Source organism: Bactrocera dorsalis, chromosome 4, assembly GCF_023373825.1.
Source record: "Bactrocera dorsalis isolate Fly_Bdor chromosome 4, ASM2337382v1, whole genome shotgun sequence".
Lineage (NCBI taxonomy): Eukaryota > Metazoa > Arthropoda > Insecta > Diptera > Tephritidae > Bactrocera > Bactrocera dorsalis.
The window spans coordinates 58,037,914-58,058,990 of record NC_064306.1 but is presented as its reverse complement, the minus strand read 5'-3'; the positions used below and the strand labels follow the sequence as shown (position 1 = coordinate 58,058,990).

At 36.7% G+C, this 21,077-nt stretch overlaps 3 protein-coding genes across 3 annotated transcripts in view; 1 reads left to right on the top strand and 2 right to left on the bottom strand.

The window, feature by feature from the left end:
* Window positions 1–761: 761 nt before the first annotated feature.
* On the bottom strand, window positions 762–2,299 carry LOC105225704 (uncharacterized). Its single transcript, XM_011204302.4, has 4 exons — window positions 1,679–2,299; window positions 1,457–1,611; window positions 1,211–1,395; window positions 762–1,150 (listed from the first exon to the last, which is right to left on the bottom strand). Exons 1-4 carry the CDS (start codon window positions 2,167–2,169, stop codon window positions 782–784), a joined length of 1,200 nt encoding a protein of 399 aa, XP_011202604.3. The 5' UTR covers window positions 2,170–2,299; the 3' UTR covers window positions 762–781.
* A 3,954-nt stretch (window positions 2,300–6,253) lies between these two features.
* LOC125778451 (uncharacterized) lies at window positions 6,254–10,065 on the bottom strand. The gene is made up of 4 exons (XM_049456137.1): window positions 9,484–10,065; window positions 7,282–7,448; window positions 7,032–7,216; window positions 6,254–6,770 (listed from the first exon to the last, which is right to left on the bottom strand). Exons 1-4 carry the CDS (start codon window positions 9,933–9,935, stop codon window positions 6,453–6,455), a joined length of 1,122 nt encoding a protein of 373 aa, XP_049312094.1. The 5' UTR covers window positions 9,936–10,065; the 3' UTR covers window positions 6,254–6,452.
* An 8,178-nt stretch (window positions 10,066–18,243) lies between these two features.
* Window positions 18,244–21,077, top strand: part of LOC105225706 (sushi, von Willebrand factor type A, EGF and pentraxin domain-containing protein 1) — a 65,086-nt gene continuing 62,252 nt past the window's right edge. The window contains exon 1 of the mRNA XM_049456136.1: window positions 18,244–18,389. The gene's annotated coding sequence lies outside the window, so the exon portion shown is untranslated. The remainder of the gene's footprint in view (window positions 18,390–21,077) is intronic.

Sequence of the window (21,077 nt, the reverse complement as noted above, 5' to 3'; positions counted from 1 at the left end):
CGGGAAGTACCTCTCCGAGCCGTACGATACCAAACGAGGTTTCAGGCAAGGCAACTCCCTACTGTGCGATTTCTTCAATCTACTTCTGGAAAAAAATAATTCGAGCTGCGAATCAAGAGACAATGGCTGCGCTGGCTTGACCAGCTTAGAAGGTTTTCGATTCGGTACCTGCCGTTGGAAGTAGAGAAAGAGGAAGATCTTCAGTCCATTAGAGAGATCAGGTATATTTTTCATATCACGTTTCCAGAAGCTTAGAGTACTCTTTTAAGTATCCTGTAGTCGTTATAAGAAGCAGAGGTGGAAATTTGTCATATGGAATAATATGTCTACGTAGGTGATCCCAGACTCGTTATTACCGCTCGAAAAAAAAGCTTAAAGCTTTTGCTCTCGAAGCTTTTATTATTGTCAGAACTTTTTGAGGCAACTATAACGAGGTTGCCAGTGAATGCAATTTGAAATATTTAAGTATGGGCTTTTACAGCAAATGTACAGTTTTGTGAATTTAAATAGCATAACTCAGAGTACTTTTCTCTTATCCTAGAGCTTTTCTGCTAAATTTTATATAAAAAAAATAAACAAAATTTATTTATTTTAAATAAGACACTGAAAGTAGTCATTTATTTCGCAATACATACACATATTATTGGTATAATGTCTCGCGTATAATTTTCATATGTTTTGCTTAATAAATTTTTTTACACATTTTTTCTATGTGTTGTTTACATTTTATGTTAGTTTTTTTTTAATTTATGAATTTTGTAATTTTTTTATACTTTTAATTTTACTCTAGATTTTCTGTACCTATTAAGAATGAGGTCTCCTTTTTTGGCCTAGTTCTAGGACGCAGAGACCATCGCGTCTGTGAGTTTATGGACATGAGACTCCGCTGAGGTCGCAGCAGTGTCAGTCTCCGTTCCTTATGGAAATGCAGATTTTTTAAGGGTTTGGGCGTAATTGATAGTTTGGGTGGATTTATGCCTTCATCGAAAAGGCGCAAGCTCTCTTTAAACCATGCCATCTGTTCCTCCAAGTACGAGCGATTTGCTTGCATTTTCTCAATAGCTGTTTTCAAGTAAGTTATGTTTCCATCTAAGCGCGAGTATTCGCTGTCATAATGTAGCGTTAACTTCGCTATGCGTTGGCGCAAATTCTGTTGAAGACATGCTAATTTATTTACATATAAATAGACGGAGAAAAGCCTGTATATCACCTCTATCTGATTGAAATAGGTGTCCGTGGTGCAGGTTGTTGCAAACTGTTCTTCATAAAAACGTTTCTTGGCTTTCTGGATTTCCTTCTTTAGCCGCTTTTCGGCTATTTGTAGGCGCATTTCGGCCTGCTCCTCTCTCACTTTGTGGAAACGCAGCACATAATTATTCTCTATATTAGATATCACTGAATAAGAATATTTTTTGAATTATTCAGCGCTTTCTAAAAAATACAGAAGGTTGCTTACGAAAGAGATCCTCCGGTTTTTTGGTTAACGAGCCCATGGTTCTTTTAATAAAAACCAAGGCGACGAGTTGGAGGCGCACTCTGTCAGCCTTTGCCTCATTCTTTTGCACTTGTTTTGAAATTTCCGCCTCGAAGTTATGAAATTTCACAATGGACCTGCATTTAATTAACAAAAAAAATTAATGATATCTAAAAAATTTAATAAATATCATTAATTTTTTACGCCATAACATCCATTGGCATTATAAACTCGTTTTTGTTCACATAACAATCGCCCAAATCGTAGAGGCAGTTCCGTATGGCCGTATAGTTCTTTAGCTTCATCCATATTGTAAATTGCCTAGGTGACATCTGGCGGTCGATGACTTTGAACCACAGCAATCTGTGTGACTCCGTATCCAACCAGTCTTCGTACTTCCAACTTAAAATCTGTTCCGGACATTGCACGTGTATGAATTTGCCCAATTTGTTACGCTCCAGATCTTCTATGAACAGTATCCTGTTCATTAGCTTCTTGATCGCCATGTGAACGGCCAGTATTTTGAGCTTGACTTTGTAATTGAAATAACGCACGGGTCGTTCGAACTTTAGACTCCTTTGGCTGGTTGTACTGGCTGATGCTCTGAATCGCCGCACATCATGCAGCGATCGGAACGAAAGACGTTTTGTGATCGGATTTTTAGCGATTAATTCTAAAGAAAAAGTTCTGCGCATAATTTAGCCGAAAGTGCAACAATTAAATCGTGCTCCAAAAGCAGACGAAAAGGTAAAAAAAAGTTAAAGTCGAAAAAATTCGTTAATTCGTGAAAGCTTTTCAAATCGGAAAATTTTTAATTTTCTAAATTTTCATGTCAAGGTTTCATTTCCATATCTGATGTTGAATTCCAAATTTTGCTATCGTTTTTTTGCAGTGGTGCCACACTGGGAAAAATACTTTTGATTTTTTTCATTTCTTGGTTAGTTCTTGGTTATCGTTTCACCACCACGTTATTATACTTCAGGCTGTTGTTATTGTAGCGGTTACGTAGATCCGATTGTCGTAGGAACGGAAGTCTTAAGGTTCATTGATGTCGCTCAGAGCTCACTAATGTAAACAAAACCAGTGAGAGGAAAGGGTTGTTAACTTTGCTAAATGTCATTGACCCCTATACAAGTTGATTACCTGGCAAAGGGTCAATGAACTTAGGAAATTTTGCAGATTTTGCTTATTAAAACAGTCAATGACCTCAAGAAGAATTCTTGAATCGCAAAGAATCAGACAAAGTTCTGACCAAAGATCATTGATCTCTATTCAAGGTGTTGAGTTGGCTAAAGGTCATAACACGGTTCAAAGACTTCAGGAAAGGTTTTTGATTTAAAATATTAAAAGAGGCCAATGACCTCAAGAAGTGTTCTTTATTCCCTAAATTTAAACAAAGAATAATAAGTGTTGCTGACCTAGATAAAGGTAAGCCAAAAGGCCGTTCAACTCACTAAAGGTCACTAACCTCTATACATGTTGTGTCTAAATATAATAAAAAGGGTCAGTGACCACGGAAAAAGTAGTTGACTTTGCTATAGGTAAAAAAACGGGCCAATGACCTCAAGAAGAGTTTTTGATTTTCTAATTTTTAACAACTAACAACATTCTGCAGAATGGTTCTTGACCTAATTACTGGTAAACAATAGGCTAAATGTGGGAAAAAGCAAATGAACTCAGGAAAGATTATTGACTTCGCTAAAGAGTCCTATTTTGCAACTTCGGAAACGAATTCTAGTCGAAATTCAGATCTAACTTATAGTTATGCGAAAGTTATACCAACCAGTGCCAGAAAAAATACTTAGACTCTTCGTTTTTGCTTTCTAGAACTCAAAAGCTTACGTATCTTTTATTGAAATTAGATTAAAAATGCGAAAATCAAGTTATTGAACTCAAAAAATCCGTATTTAAGTAAATATTATTTTGAATCAAGTTACGGTATAGGATACGAGAAGAGATTCTTCATTTGAAGTCAAGCTAGTACTGTCATAAGAGGTATCCAATGTTTTAGTGTAGTATTTGTTCTTGGTTCTCAATTCAATATTTCTTAACCGATCACATTTCTGCGGACAGTTATGGCAAACATTTAGTGCGGCTACATAAAGAAGATATGTAAAATATATTAGTAAAAATCTATATAAATAAAAATGAATCGCCAAAATGTATGTACGCGCATCACTTTCATGCGACTGAACCAAATTTGACAATTCTTTTTTTAAAATGTTCGTTGAGGTTCAGGGATGGTTTATGCGGAGAAAAAAAATCGAATAATTTCCGGAAACCCCCTAAAACCAGCCCTTTTCTTTCTCCCATACAAACGAATGAATGTTTGTTTATTAGTAACCCTGAGAGAACGACTGAACCAATCTTGATGAAATTTTCAGAGAATGTTCTGTGTGAATCGGGGAAGGTTTAGAAATAAAAAAACCTATATGCTTTTCGTGAGGAAAAGTCGGAAAATTGGACAATTCCAAAAAGTTCATTTTTTCCATACAAATTTTATTATTCAATTTTTTTATTTTATTTTTCAATTATTTAAATCTTTCAAATTTGGCGTTTGCTTCAAAAATTTTTGAAAATTATTCAGTGAAAATGTTATGTGTTTTTCACACAAAGTGATCAATTACAGATTGATTGCTAATATCGGTCGGTGTTCTTTTTGCCATCAACATACATTAGCAGCCCAAGCCACATGAACGAGTACTCCCATGATGCGATGACATACGTGCGGTATTATGGGTCGCGATCAATCAGAAAGCGATCGTCACGATGTCACAGCAAGCAACAGCTTTTATGGACATTATCTTGAAGCAACGCATATATGGTGCTGTTAGATGCTTGATGTACTCTGTTGAGTGGCAAAAGAGAGGTTTGCCTCACGCACACATTCTTCTTTGGATGGTGGAAGGTGGTTACACCAGATCAAATTGATGAAATCATTCAATAATGCGGTAATTCCTGATGCAAAGAAAAATCCAGTATTATACGAAGTGATGAAAACCAATATGGTTCATGGACCTTGCGGACACCACAATCCCACTGCGGTTTGTATGTCTCACAATAAATGCACGAAACACTATCCGCTTGCTTTTCTTTCGGAATCGCAAACTGGAAATGATGGATATCCACTCAATCGGCGTTGTTCACCAGACGACAATGGCAGAACATTTAGCATTCAATTTAGAGGCGTGAGTATCGAAGTTGACAACACATGGATCATACCATATTCGCCACTGTTGTCTAATTCACATTCAAAAGTCATGTCAATGTAGAGTATTGCAGTTTGGTGTAATCGATAAAATACGTTTGTAAGTAAGTCACTAAAGCAAGCAACATGGCGGTTATTGGTCTTGAACGCGATGAAATCAGCAAGTATCAACTGGTCGATACGTGAACTGCAATAAAGCGCTTTGTAGGATATTTACTTTTGCAATTCATGAACGACTGTTGTACGTTTCGCAGTTAATTTGGAGAATGGCCAAAGAGTGTATTTCAACCCAGAGAATACAGTATAGCCAGTGGAAAACATCGAGAGCAACAAAATTAACATTGACGAGTTTTTTTCTCAACTTTCGTCAGTGATGCGTTTGTGAGAACATTGCTCTATTCGAAAATACCTTGATATTATACATGGAATCCATCGTCGAATATACATATACGCAGAAAGCAAGGCCAACCAGTAGATTGACATCCAGGTGTCTTATCAACTAATGCATTAGGACGAATTTACACAATCCACCCGAAAAACGACGATTGTTTCTACCTTCGATTGCTATTGATTAATGTACGCGGTTCAACTTTATTTGAGTCATTGCTTACTGTGAATGGTTCGATGTGTGCAAGTTTTGGAGAAGTAAGCCAGCAATTACAAATGCTGGAACACGTTAATCACTGGAATGAAAATGAAGTTCGCATACTTTTCGATATAAACATCGACATTGTCAAAAGACATTTTACATCGTCTTCGCTAAAAATTGGAAATGGTTCAATTTCGGTTGATACTTTCGGTGGTTCGATATCAATTCCATCTTCCCTATTATCAATTCACGAAAGATGAACTCATCACAAATGTTCGGACATGGGCCAAATTATCGTAACTAGGATTCCTTAATGATGTTGATGACGATGTTGTTGACTTCAACTGGAAGATTCAAAGTCAAGTTCCGGGAGACTTGCGCTCAATAAATCGATCGATCGTCTTGACTATGAAGACGACGCCGTGAATTATCCAGTGGTATTCCTAAATTCTTTGGACAGGCTTGGTATGCCACCGCATCATTTGCGTCTCAAAGTAGAATCCCGTCGTTATTATGTTTCCCAATCTTCATGCACCGAAACTGTGTAATGGAAACCGACTGATTGTGATGCACCTATCGAATACAAAGGGACAGAGTGCTTGATCCTACGAATTCCTTTGAGTTCTAACGATTTGCCATTTTCTCAGAAACGTATTCCGTTTTCCGTTGAGATGACAGTCAACAGGACCTAAATATAGTCGCATAGTGTGAGGCATAAATTTGGAAATGCTATGTTTTTTCACACGGCCGTGGGGTGCTCACGAGTTGGAAAACATCTTTTCTGTACACCGGAACAGAAACCGAAAAATGTTATTTATAAAGCTGCGTTACATTGAAAAAAAAAAATGAAATGAGAAAATTTAACTTTCTTTTCATTACAAACCACATAATTTCACGCAGGACAACGGCTGCGGGGGTCAGCTAGTTTTATAATAAAAAAAGTTCTTTAAAAAATATATTTCGAAATTTATTGCGAATTATATTAGGAGTATAATTATTAAATTTATCTTATAAATATGAATATATGTATACGTGTTTTGTTATTTTTTGACAATTTTTTAATTTTTTAATTTTTTTATATATTTTATATTAGAATTTTTTTGATTTTTTAATTGCATTTTGCTTTTTTTTATTTTTTTTTAATTTTTAATATTTATTTTGAATATTTTTTTTTTAAATTTTCAATTAGCTTTTATAGCCATGCTAGTTGTTTCGATTTTATTTGTCAAATTCGTGCTCGGTGATGTATCCATGACTAGAAACGACTTATCCGACTGCGCAAGCGATTTGACACTGTTTCTCAACTCCGTGAAATCGGTGAGACCACCTTCTCTGTACTGTTGTACTGCTGTGCGGAAAAGGCGCAATTTTGCTTTGCGATATGTAAGCTTTGTCTTCAATTTCGCAATGCCGGTCTGCAGAACTTGACGCGTTTCTTCTGTTTCTATTTCTTTAGTCACAAACTGCTTTTCGATATTCTTAATTTTTAAGCGCAAAAGCTGCAGAAATAAGAGAATAATATTTGTATTTTGATGTAGTTGTAATGGTTAACTGCGATACGCCAAAATGGGAGAAGTGGCGAATCGAACAAGCAGGTGGCTTAACTCAAAGAGCTGGCATAATAAAATTGATAAAGAACAGCAAGTGGCTAACACATTAATATGTTACCCACATGCTCTCTGGTATTGTAAACAACGTTTTTAGGAGGGTGTAATACCCAAATACAACCGAGTCATAGTCCTCCAATATTTAAAACTCACCTCTATAGTATTGTTATAAACATCGCTTTTGTAAACTTCTATGAATGCATCGTTCTCACTGCGCTCCTTGTAATAGTCAATTTGTTTTATGAGCTCTTTTATTCGAATATCAGCCTCAAGTTTAGCTTGGTCCTCTGACACTTCATTGTGGCGTCTTATGTACCTTTCTTTGATCTTTTGCTTTACTGTGTAACAGAAAATGTTTGTAAATATTTTTTCTTTTCAGGTTTTTTCTTTAAACTGTACTCACAAAGTGCCTGCATATTTAGACTAAGGAATTTTTCTTCAAGTGCCTTTATAGTGGCAGTACATTTGTCGAAAGATCCCTTCTCTTCTTTGAGTTTATTCCATTGCTTAGTATTGGCAATCAACTCATTGCTTAATGATTCGTGCAGTTCGCCGTATTCTTCAACCGATCTGGAATTTTAAATGTGCATATGAGTTAAAAATTTTGCTGCAAGACATTCCCTTAAAGGCTGGACAAGCATTTTCACGCGACGTGTTTCTGTAAGTGGTACAAGTCACAAAAGTGCTCACTAACGACCCGAATTTGCGGCGAGTGGAAGTGTGCCAAGAAAATCTGAAGTTGTGAGAAAGTGACCCCCAATTTTTGCATACCGTAATCACAAGTGACGTGTCATGGATCTTTGAGTATGATCCCAAGACAAAAAGGTAATCTTCTGAGTGGCACACGGCAGTGTCTGCTCGCCCAAAAAAGAGAAGAACGAGCAAATCTAAAGTGAAAATGATGCTCATTGTCATTTTTGGAATCAAAGTCATCGTCCACTATGACTTTGTTCTTACTGAACAAACGGTCAATGCCAAGTTTTACGTGGAAGTCCTGAAGAGACTGTTACGAAGGGTCAATCGGACCCGACAAGACATCGCAGCCGATTGAAAGTTGTATCACGAAAACGTTCCGGCTCACATCGTCTTTCTTGTGAACAGCTACCTAACCAAGGCCGAAATGCCAACGTTTTCGCAGCTACCGTACAGCACAGGTGTGGCCCCCTGGACTTTTTTTGTTTCCTTGTTTGAAAAGGCCGATGAAGGGTAATCATTTTGAGACGACAGAAGAGATCCAAGTAGCATGCACCTCGGCTTTCAAGGCTACTAGGGAGAATGCCTTCCGTGATGCCTACGATGCTTGGAAATCGCTCTGGCAGCGTTGCATCGACGCAGAAGGAGCATATTTTGCAAGTTTTTAATTTTTTTAATCGGCTCAATCCTATTACTTTCCGGACAAACTCTATAGCTCAGAGCAGATGGAGCTCAATAACAAGTCACTAGGTAACAAAGCAGACATTGCCCAAATATGACCGAAAGAACTCCATAAACTTGCTATTTAGGTTCAGAAATAGTATATAAAGACTCACAGATACAACAACGGGTCACTAACTTTTTGGGCAGCATGGGTAAAAGTAGGTCTATCTTATAACAATATATGCCGTAGCTGCAAGTTAGTAGAGAATAAGGAAACAGTTTTCCACTTTCTTTGTGAATGCCTAGCTCTATCACAAACCTGACACATAATGCTTAGAACCCAAATCGTTCAACATTATTACGAATATTCAAGTTCCAAGAAAATCCGACTTTTTCGAACCAAATTTTGTTCAGCGATGAAACCCATTTCTGGCTCTTGGAGAAAGACCAACCTGAAGATATTCAAGAGTAGTCATTTTATCTAGAAAAAATAACGGTGGAATCATCGGTCCATATTTCTTCAAAACAGATGCCGGTGAGACCGTAACCGTCAATGGCGCTCGTTCTTACGACAGTCGGGTCTACGTAATCGGAACGGACCCGGATTTTTTTCCGGCCAAGGACTGTCAACTTAGCAGAATTCTGGCGCTACAAAACAACAACCGTTATCGCGCCATGATGCCTGAACTTGAAACTCGTGATCTCAACGACATTTGGTTTCAACAAGACGGAGCCACTTCGCACCCGTCTACAAACCTTAGAAACGGATCTACGAAATAATTAGGAAATCTTGAGATCCAGAATTCAAAATGTAAGTATTTACTAGAGGATAGTTCCCAATTTTAATCCATGTTCGAGATGGTTAAAGGGTGTCATGAAGCTGTCAAACTCAGAGCACTTTAAATATTTCTTATTCTAAACAGGCTTTTGAGGGGACCGAACTGAATCGGAGGGACCTTTAAGGGTAAAAAATAAAATCAGAATCGGTTTTAGATTTTAGAGTCTTCAAGGCAGAGTTCAAAGAGGAGCAGCGGCTTATGTTACGTGTAATATCTTAAACTAATTCCAAGGAACGAAGTTCAAAATCTGAATTTCTATAGTTAATAGCTTCTCTAATAATATGAAAGTGTTTCAGTTGTGCCTATAAGAGCTCTACGCTTAACCTTCCGCAGATCTCCTCTATATATAAACTTTTTTATACACAAAAATTTCAATTCCAAATACCATGAATACATATACACGTACATACCGCAGCTTTTTGCAAGCTTCTTGTTGCTGCTTCTTTTCGATGTACGACATTAATATTGAAAGCGCAAAATCATTTAGTTGTCTCAAGTCCACTTGCAACTTCCGCTCCTCCACCCAACCTCTATTTGCCGCCTTCGCAATGACTTTCATCCAAAAAAGCCCATAGTGCACACGCTCCTGCCAGGCTTCCTTGGTCCACATAAAGGCGTTGTGTGGCATTTGCGCTGCAATGTGCATCGGCGACTTCTCATCCGCCGCGAATAGTGACAATTCAATACTTTGTATCAGTCGCATGATTACTTCATAAATCGCAAATACTTTGATCTTATCGTTATTAACATCGTGAGCAATTTCGTTTTCGATTTCTTTCTTAAATTCAATTCGCTTTTCCGGAATTGATTTTGAACATACTTGTATTATGAAATTTTTTGGATCTGGATTTTTATTATTCATAATTTGGACGCGCGGAGGAATGTGTCCGAAAGGAAGCTCCAAAGACAGTTATAAAATAACAAATAAAAATAATAAAAATCCGACTTCCAAAATGTGTTGTGAAATGGGCAAATATGAAAAATTTACTGGCATAACTTTCAAAATTTTATGTAAAGCTCATTTATGGGAAAATCAGTGGTTGCTCTGATTGAGAGTTTAAAGTGCTTATGTGGTCTAAATATGACTTGAGACTGCCTGAATTAGTGCAACCTGAGAAATGATACGCTTAAGAAGGAAAAGTTTGATCAGAAAACTTCACAAAGATTCCAAAAGAACTGCATATTTTTTGAAAAATTTAAATCATTTTGATTACGGTTGTCAAAAGTTTGGTCGGAGCTAAGTTCGACCAATATTTCTTGGTATCTAGGTTACTAAGCATAAACTCGTTTGCATTTATAAGAAAGGTTAGGTTAGGTTAGTCGTCGATATTAACACGAATCTCACTTAAAATTATATCGCCTTTCCGTTTTGGGACCGTGAACTCCCACAAAATTATTCATAATGACACTCGTGAATCAACAAACCGCTTTGTGCCGATCCGAAATCTATTGAGCTGGCTAATGTCAGTTTCGGCTATCTCCCCTGGTTCATCAAAGGTGTGGATGATGAAATATTTCGACCTCAGTCTTGCAAAAGCTGGACAAGGAAGAGACCTTAGTGTGTAGTGCACTAAGGTCCACTCCAATCATGGCACTTAACGCCATCTGGCACATATTCCCCGTAGACATCATCGTAATGTACTGCGAAAGTTGCTATCAGACTCAGAGAATCTGGGTTCCTAAAAGAACACTTGTTTGAACACTCGGAAATCTTCACACACTTTGACTTCATACCAGATCACTTGGATCATAGAGTCGTCAAACCGAGCTCTGGTGGCCAACTCAGACTTCCTTACTATTGCAGTGTTTTCCATGCCGAGGTTGCAGCCATTAGAGTATCAGTATGTCTACTGCTCCGCAGTGCAGCCTCCTTCAGAGAAGTGGCCATCCACTTAGACAGCAGAATGGCGATACTAGCCTTGAGCTCATTAACAACGCGTTCAGTTATGGGACTTTCAACAGGCCATTGCCCTACTAGCGCACTCGCAGAAAGCCTGGGAGTGCTACCAGATGCCATCTGCAGAAGCTCTAGTAAAGAAAATGAAGTGAGGTTTTCTTTTCTATGGCTTCATAAAGGGCTACATATAGATCCGCGTGCAATTTTCGATCAGCCCTCTAACGTAACCTAACATGGTTGGTTTTAAATGAACTGCTTCCATATCCCCCGAAAATGGCTATTATGGATGACAACTATTTTGTATGAGTAGACCACCGATTGAAGGTGTGGATTAGGCTTCCCAAAAAACCTTATGGGTTATATCATACATGAAATATTGGGTGTGAGAGAGCCTACGCAGAAGGAGGCGTCGGAAACCCAATAAAATATACACAAATATAAATGATCAGCAAGACGAGCTGAGTCAATTTCGCGTTTTTTGAGACAGTTTTTCAGACATCGATCTGAAATTTTACACACGTTCTTTTCTTCTCAAAAAGCTGCTCATTCTAAAGTCGTTGATATCATATTACATATAAACTGAGCGTTCAAATTCAAATGCTTGTATGGAAAACTTCTTCAATTGACGAGATATCTTCATTGAATTTGCCATGAATTATGTCTAAAGAAATAATGTTATTTCCGAAGAAAATTTTCTGATCAGATTACTATAGCACATAGCTGTGATACAAACAAGAAATCGGAATCGACTTCTTGTAAGGAATTTCTGTGTTTGTGAAGAATATTGTAGGTTCGGTGCAAGTGGAGCTCGTTTATGACTATTTTATATATAGAAAAATATATTTTTTAAACAGAGTTGCTGTAATTTGAAGTTTAAAATTTTATTGTATTTCACTGCAGGTATTGCCAGCTGAAATTAAGCTCTCTTCAAACTACACTTTCAGCTTTCGTACAAAGCAGAAAAGCTTTGAAAGCGCATTAACAGTGCTTTTACAGCAGTTCTACAGCATCAAGCCAGCGAATGTTAACGATCGAACACACATTCTGTTGTTGCGCTGTAAAAGCTCTCTTACACACACACATTTATGCCTCTTCCCGCAGCTTTTATAATGCTTTCAAAGTTTTAATTAGCTACTTAGCCGCTGGCTATGCGGCAAATTAGCAGCGGAGGAAGTCGGAGATGGAATTTCACAGTTTCATACATAGACGGATTGAGATACAGCTGTTGCAGATGGCTAAGATGCAGCAGCACATGTGCTCAGCAAGAAAGAACTAAGCCATATAAGCATGACACACTGCTTTCAGCCTTGAGTTAGGTTAGTTAGCTGCCTCGGCGGCGTTGCCTTTAGCAGAGCAATAACTCATTTAGCGCCATTTGTGGCAGCAATGCTTCAAGAATGATTTGTGTGTGCAACTACTTGACTGTTGTTTGCATGTATGTGTGTATTGATGTGTAGTTAGTTCTTTGAATTCGCGCCACGGCACGCGTGTGACCCAATTTCTGATTTTCCTGTTGCTCCGTTGCCGATATTTACGGCGACGGCGACCACGACGCGCATCTTCATTTCCACAGCGACTGACATTGTGGCCGCATTTTAGCGCGCGCATATGTGGCAACAACGACATCAACTTGGCAGTGACGTTTGCGCCATTTGTTGCTCTTTTGCCAATTCATTTGGTTATTTATGTGAGCGTTTTGCAATAGACCGCATGTAATTGACATAGAAAGAAGGGAACCAGAAAGCTAATTGTGCTACTCACTTAGCCGCGGACACACACATGGAAACTTTTGCAGCAGAGTTGAAGTAGTCACTCCAGTTTGTTTGTGCTTTTGTTTAGCTTGTTAGTTGTTAGTTTATTTGTTGTTGTTTTTGTCTTTTTTATATTTTTAGTTTTGTTGCATTGTTGTTGTTGCTTTGGTTGTACATTTGTTGTTTTTTTATTTTATTGTGTTTTTTGTTATTGTTACATTTTTTAATTGTTGTTGTTGTTGTTGTATTTTTGAATTATTATTGTTATTGGTGTAATATTGTTGTTGTTATTCTGTTGGACTTTGTTTTACTGCTGCTTAGTTGTTGTGGTTTGCATTTATAAACTGTTGTTGTTGTTGTTGTATTTTTTATTGTTATTATTGTTTTTGCAGTTGTTATTCTGTATATTCAGTTTTTGCTGCTGTTTTATTATATTTGTTGTTGTTGTGGTTTGCATTTTCAAATTGTTGTTGTTGTTGTAGTTTTTTCTGCTGGTATTGTTTTTGTTATTATTCTGTCATATTTTGTTTTTGCTGCTGTTTTGTTATATTTGTTGTTGCTGTTGTTGTGTTACACATAATTGTTGTTGTTGTTGCATTTGCTAACACTGCCTTCCTATTGCCTATCTAGCCCTACTTGTATACTTTTGTCGTCGTTATAACAGTTCTGAGTCGTTTTTGTTGTTGTTGTTGTTATGGTTGGCGCATTAAAACGGTTACGCTGCTTGCCAAACAGGTTCTGCAAGTGGCAATTTTCTGCAAGCCTTCGTAGCGGTGTCTCGAACTGGTGACCCTTTCGGCGGTTTCGTTTGGTTCCCACATGCAAAGCGTTGAGTTGAGTTGTCAGTTGTAAGTGTGTGTATGTGTGCGTTTGGCTTGCATTGTGTAGTTTGCATACAATCATAACTTTATGGCGCATGTGTGTGTGTGTGCGCGTTATTATAATAATGCAATGCTACAAAACCGCTATTGTTGCAATTAAGTTCTTTGTAATTGCGTAGATAATAAATATTTATGCGGCGTAACGGTTGTTCAGGGAAAATTGCACTGTCGGAGAAGATCTCTTGTAGGTGTGCGTTCTTCTATAAATATGCATCTGATATTTGTGTGTATGTAAAGATTCTTTTGAAAACTACTATTTACAGTTATTTTCAGGTGCAGAAGCTCAAAATGCATAAATGTGTGGCGCTGATCTCAAGATTGAGATGCAAGTGCTGCCATATGCCGTAAATATTGAAATATTTAGCATAAATAGCATGTGAGCAGTCGCTCAGTATATATTATATTTATAAAGTATACAGATTTCCTGTTCTAACCGATATATTCCTACAGCCTGTGATTGCCTTTAATGTTTTGCGACCCTTTTCTCGAAGTAAATTCTTATTACTTTTAAAACCAATATTATTAAACCACCTGATCAAATTTGACGCAAACTGACAAAAAAAACTATATTTTCACATATTTTATTACAAATCTTTATTATTGCCGTGCTATCTTAATAATAGTGGCCTGAGCTAATAATAAAGTGTCAACACTTAATCCGCATTTTCATACACTTGTTATAAGACTCGCCTGGCATGGTCTTCCGAGCCCTCAGATTAAGGTTTCGTCTCATTTTTGGAGCACTTTTCGCTAGATAGGAAAATTTCGACGTCGATTCATTGTAGTTGTTGAGATCTCTCTGCTGACCACACGATGATTTCAAACACTGTTTCTTTAACTTTTTTGATGATATCGTCATTACTGGAGGTGAACTCGATAGTAGCAATTTGTACGACTTCACGACCTTAAGGGACATCCTTTTGCAAATCAAATACTCATGCCTGTTAATCAGATCATTTTTCTCCGAGCTATCAAGCAAGCAAATTCAAAAAAAAAATTCTTTTTCGGGAAAAAGCGTTGAAAAAAAAACTGAAAGAGCTATAAGGCTGTAGATCAAATACTAATTGAAAAATCGATTTAAAATTTATTTTAAATTTAGTATACGTAATATTTTAAAATAATAAAAAATTTTTTAACCTCATTTTAGCGGTTTATGAAAATATATATATGTATGTACATATGTATTTTTTTTAAGTTTCACACTAAGTGTATCTCTTAAGGGGCAGACCAAAAAATACCAAATTCGAGGTAAAACTTAATTTTTTCTTTCAATCTGTTTTGTACGGCGAACATCTCCCAGTTTAACGAATTTTTTTTTTTATTTTTATCCACAGAGAAGCTCAGAATCACTGCAGCAGTGGATAACCTTTTTTTTGCGCCGTCAAAGATCTCGTATAATACAAAGAATATAATTTATTTATTTCAGTGTGTATTCTTGAAAAATGTGTTATCTTAAAAATTTTAAAACAATTGGTACATAATTGTAGTTTTTCTTTAACTCCCAAAAATCTTTTAATTTTATGCTGTCACACCATGCTTTTAAAATTACCACAGAACTTTGGAGTTCCACTTCTTAATTTTTTTCAGTAGGAAGTAAGAAATTGCACACGATTACAGTAACTTTCATTGCTTTCAGTTTAAATCTGCTACAAAGATTTTTGATAACATCTTCTCTTGATCTGTTGGTGGGAACACTCGTTCCTTTTGAGCTATACCTATTATGAATTATCCAACTATTATTAACTCTAAACTTTGTTGCTCAATCTCACTCTAGGCTTGCCTTAGTCAGCTTTCGAATAGCCCTGTCTTGAATTTTCTTTGTTTTTTTATCGACTAATTCTAATAAGAGAGACATTCATTTACTATAACTCACACTGCCGTAAAATCAAAGAACAGCTCTTTGGCAAGGAGAAAATTATGTATCAGCAAGTATAACTTTTTCTAACATATCTACTACTAGGGGATCTGTCCACGCGTTGCTGTGGTATATATTTTATACTATTATTCATATAATAAACTATTCAGTACAGTGAAAGTTTCATTTACGAATAAAGCCGATACGGTTTTTGAGAGTATAAAAATCCAGGGGATTGTACTTGTGGTTTAATTTAAAGCTGTTTTCTCAGTTAGGTTAACAGCAACTGCCAGTTCTAGTTAAAAAAAGTTACCGAAAGAAGGAATCTTGGTTAAGTTTACCAGAACTTAACTGACAAATGCAGACATTGAGAAAAAGGCCCTTAAATTTTTACCGAAAATTATAATTACAGTTGAACTTTCCGAACTTGAATCACCATAATTCACAAAAAAACTTCGAGTGATGGCAGGAAATTTATATGCAATTTGACTTCTATTTCTAACTCAAGAGCTCGAGTTATGGAGAACTTCGTGTTATATTCAACTGTTTTATATTTTTTGGGAATACATTGCTCAGAAATGTATACACGAAATCTCCCCAAAACAGACACAGATGAACCAGCCTTTCTGTCAAACAAATTATAGGACCAGTTAATACTCGTATGTTAATGCAGATGTCCGCTTAATGGAGCCTCCATTTAATGCATCTTTCACTGTATTTCTTTTTTATAAATTGTTTTGACTATCCTATCTTCTTAGTTGCTTCAAATTGGAGACAGTGTGTTAAATTTTAGTAAAATCAGTTCAATAATTTAGGAGTCCATCGCGGAAAAACAACGTGCTCCTCAAAGCAATCCTCCTTGGCTCCAATACAGATGTGCCAGCTTTAAAATACTCGAAACAGTTGTTAAAGTCAACTTCCAGAATTGCCTTCAAACGACTGATGTTTGATATCTTCAATTGGCTTATAATGGTTACCCCGGAGCAATCGTTTGAGTTTGCTGAATAGCCAGAAGTCACACGGAGCTAAATGAGGTGAGTACGAAGATTGCGACACGACATTGGTTGAAAATTTGTCGAAAGAATCACGAAGAATCAATGAAGAATGCGAGGGAGCATTATCGTGGTGCAAAAATCAAGAGTTGTCGGTTCGATATTCCGAGCTCCTTTTATAAATAGCGCCACGCAAACGATGCATTACATTCAAATAGTATTTTTCTGGACAATTTGGCCAGTCAGAAGAAGCTCGGATTGCACCAGATCTCCATAATCGAAGAAAACTGTCAACATAACGTTGATTTTTGTCCTGCTTTGAAGTAGTTTTTCGACTTCGGCTGACCTTTGCCACGATATTCGGCCGATTGATCCTCTATTTCCGGGTCGTTAGCATATATCCACGACTGATCGCCAGTAATATTACGTTTCATAACATCCTGATAATCGGAAAGCATTGTTTTAGAGTTGTTAGGGCGACGCTGCTTTTTGAAAATATTTAGTGATTTTGCAACCAATCGTGCTTTCACTTTTCATAGCCCAAAATGATCTTTCAAGCTGGTTTCACTGATCGTTCCGATATTCCAACGAGGCCAGAAAGATTTCTGACTGTCAATCGTCTCTTCTCAAGCACCGATTTATTTATTTTATTGAGGTGTTAATCATTCGTGGATGTTGATTGTCGTCCTGGAAGCGGTTCGTTGTCGTTTCTGACCCTCTTTGAATAATTTGTAGCAATCAAAAACACTTGCTCGCGACAAACAATTATCACCGAAGATCTTTTCCATTAGAAAGACATGAGTATAGTAAGCTCTTAGGATTATTTTGATGTGAAATTTGCTACAGATCTCACTGACAGTCATTAAAAAGTCTTACCGTAGTATATAATCGTTTTACTAATGAACCCTACTAATGAATCTATTATCTCTAGTCTATCCAGTGTAGTTTTTAGTATCTATCAGAAGGACACCCGCTTCGTTCTCTAGTCGATCGAAAAGGGTGATAGAGGGGAGAGTAAATCAATAAAGTCACTAAAATCAAAGTTAAATAAAATCTCAGTCAAACGAAGCTTTTTCAACCCCTATAGAAATTCATCTCTCCACATTAGACGCCGATACATTTTCAAACCACTTAACCAAATATTTGTAATTAATTAAAAAACTGGCAACGCCGCATAACAAAGGCTTGTTATTATTAGCCCAATTGTATTGTGGGAATTTGCGACACATTATGCCACTTGAAAACAGAGACGACGCCAATACACACAAAGAAACATGTAAACGACTGTGCAAAAAATACAACAAAAAGACAGTAACAACAAACACAGCTACTCACGTCACAGCGCTCTCGCTGTAAAAGCCAAAAGTCAACAAACGAGTGGACAACGGCAGCAAAACTTTTAAGCCGAGCTTAGACACTGACTTGGGCCAACTAAGCGATAGTGGAATAAGAGGAAGAAGAAGCAGAAAAAACGCAAGCAATGAACAAATGAGTAAGCGACATAAACAAGAAATACAACAACTGCTCGATTACGCAGACGCAGCGCAACAACAATAACAATAATAACAAGCAGTAATGAGCAATGCGAGCGGCCAACAGCGCAGTCGCCACAAACGGCAGCAGCTTTTCAAGCTAACAAGCAACAACAACAAACACAGGTGGCGTCAGCAATGATCATGGAATTAGCAACAGTAGCAAGCTGGAGTTATAAGCGACGGCAGCTGCAGTCAACGCCACCGACGCTGCAGTTCATACGCTTGCGATTGCTTGTGGTAGTGTGGCTGCTGTTGGTGGTAGAGTTGTAGAGTGGCACGCAGCGACTCGCAGCTAGCGCTGTTATGACTTGAACGCTCGCAAGTCCAACCAGTTACGATTCAACTTTCATTCCGTGCTGACGTATCCGGGCGTGTTGAGTGTGCGCAGCGAGCGCTTTTTGTATGGTAAGCGACGTTCGCAAAAGCAAAAGATTCTGCAAGCAAAAAGCCACGAAAATAATCAGAAAATAAGAGACCCTTGGGTACTTTGTGAACGGGGTTTTTGTGCTGTCCAAGTGATTGGAAATGCGGCCTGTAACTATATAACGGCATAAATTCGCAGAAGTGAATATATACACAAACAACCACACGTATATGATAATATGTATATTTCACTGTCGAAAAGCTTGTTTGTGCAAAAGGTTGCTGCTCGAAAATGTATCAGTGCGCCCAAATAAGCACAAAAGCCAACAATATGAGTGTACAAAAATAACAAATTAATAACCAAACCACCTTCGCTTTATACGCATTGTTGTTGTGGTGTGTTTTTTTAGAGCATTCTACTCGCTTGTGGGTGTTTGGTTTCGCCAAATTGCAATGGCTTCGCACTCGAAGTGTTAATGAAAGGCACACAGAAGAATGCGAGCAAATTAGTGTGGTTAGAAAAATATGGAAAATCATAAGTGCAAAAACAAAAAAAAAAAACAAAAAAGTTATTAAAAACAGTAGCAACAAACAAAAAACAACAATAAACAAATAAAAAATCAGCAAATGAAATGAAAACGAAATCGAAAATAGTTTAATGCAAGAAATATTCATTGAATGCGCAAAAAGTATGCCCGCGCGCTCATTACATACCATAACTATATATAGATTTATATAAACACACATATTTATATATGCAGGAACAGCTAGCAAAACATATGCTTTTATTTGTTGTTCGTGTTTTTCCCTCATTTTTTCATGAAATAGTAACACGAGGTCAATTTGTGGAAGCCAGTCTGGCCAGCTAGTTGTGGCTCGCTGCTAAAGCGGCATAGCGCTGTGTTTAAAAGCTACATTAAAGTGAAAGGAAACAAAGTCGCAAACGGCTGCGGCAAAAAAACATTACAAAAATGCTGAAATGAAATTAGTTTGCAGCAAAAATTTAATTTATTTCAAAAGCGTTGTATTAACTTTGTACTTGTACTTGCGACTGAGGGAGATTTCCACGGCTGGTACGGACGGGTTGAATTGTAGACAATTTTACACTATGCATGGTTATTTTTTGAAATATATGCGTACATATAAATGTATATAAATACATATACCACATTTTAATTTATAAAAAATATTTTTAGTAACAAAAAATAACCCAGTAACGTCCAAACATGTTTTTATTTATTTAATATATCGAGCTCCTTAAGCACCAAAAATTATAATACAATTTATTGTTGTTTTTTCATCAATAATATATGCATTTGCTGCCTTCGTTACAAAAGAGTTAAGCAACAAACTTGAATTTTTCTTAGGAACTTCTTTTAAAAGTACTTGGCTCGAAAGACTTAAGCGACATACTTCATATTAGATAGATAGAAATTAATTTAAGTTTTGCACTGCGATCTATGTCTTATATCATGTAGGAGATACATATATATCACATATTTTCACACAGGTCCAACACTCTAAACAATTTAAGGAGCCTGCTGGGCGCGTTGAAGGTGATATGATGCCTGTTCACGTAGATGGATCCAAGAGTCTTCAGACTTCATAATATTTTTGACCTCACTATATTATAAAAATATACCAATAGACGACTGAGACAGCAAACTTCTATTATTTGCCATTTCTGTACAAAAATTACATTCAGACAGAAGACTTAAGCAACAAACCTGAAAATTATATTGTGACTATGATTCAGTTGAAGAAGATTAAGTATAAGAACTTGAAATATGAGAAAGCCTGCAAATATTGAAAACAAAAATTTAATCGATTTTCCGCTTAATTTTTTTTATGGAAAAAAAATGTAGAATACATTTTTCCGCAAAGATTTTGAAGTTAACCGGCTTTTAAATAAAAAATAAAAAATTTAAAAATAAAAAAAAGTATACCTTTCAAATTCAAAATTTCAAAAAGCCAATAAAATGCATTATTTTACATATAAAATACCAACGCTAAGTAGCGACATTACCCCTTGTAGCTTTTTAGCTTCTATTCCAAAACATACAAAAGACTTAAGCAACGAACTTCAGTTAAATTTTTGGAAACTTCAAATGATTCTAGACTGAAAAACAAGAAAGAACGTTTACTTCTTCTGCTCTGCAGCTAAAATACCCAACACATTTGCAATTTTTATAGCCTAGAAGGATATAAAAAGACATTCTCCTTCCTTTTTAATGAACATTTTATATGACAGCTATATTCTCTAATGCACCGATCCGAACAATTTATCTGGAGACTACAGCGTGGCTTTGGAAAATATATTGTGTAAAAATTTGTGAACATATCTCGTCAAATAAAAAAGTTTTTCTTACAAGAACTTGATTTTTAATGCTCAGTTTGTATGGCAGCTATACGATATATGCTACAATAATCCAATCTGCACAATCATATTGGAGCATGTAGGCCAGTAATGGGCAATAATCCACGCCAAATTTTGTGAGGATATCTTGTAAACTAAAAAAGTTGTCCATACAAGAACATGATTGATGATTGAGCGATCAGTTTGTATGGAAGTTAAATACCGCTGTGGTCTCGGACTAGTTCGCGTTTATAGAGAAAGACGAACAGATAGGCCGGCGTGGTTAAATCGCTTGGCTCGGGACGGTGATTATATATAAATGATACAAATAGGATATAGGTACTTTATAGGATATAAAGCCCCTCCTTGAGAGT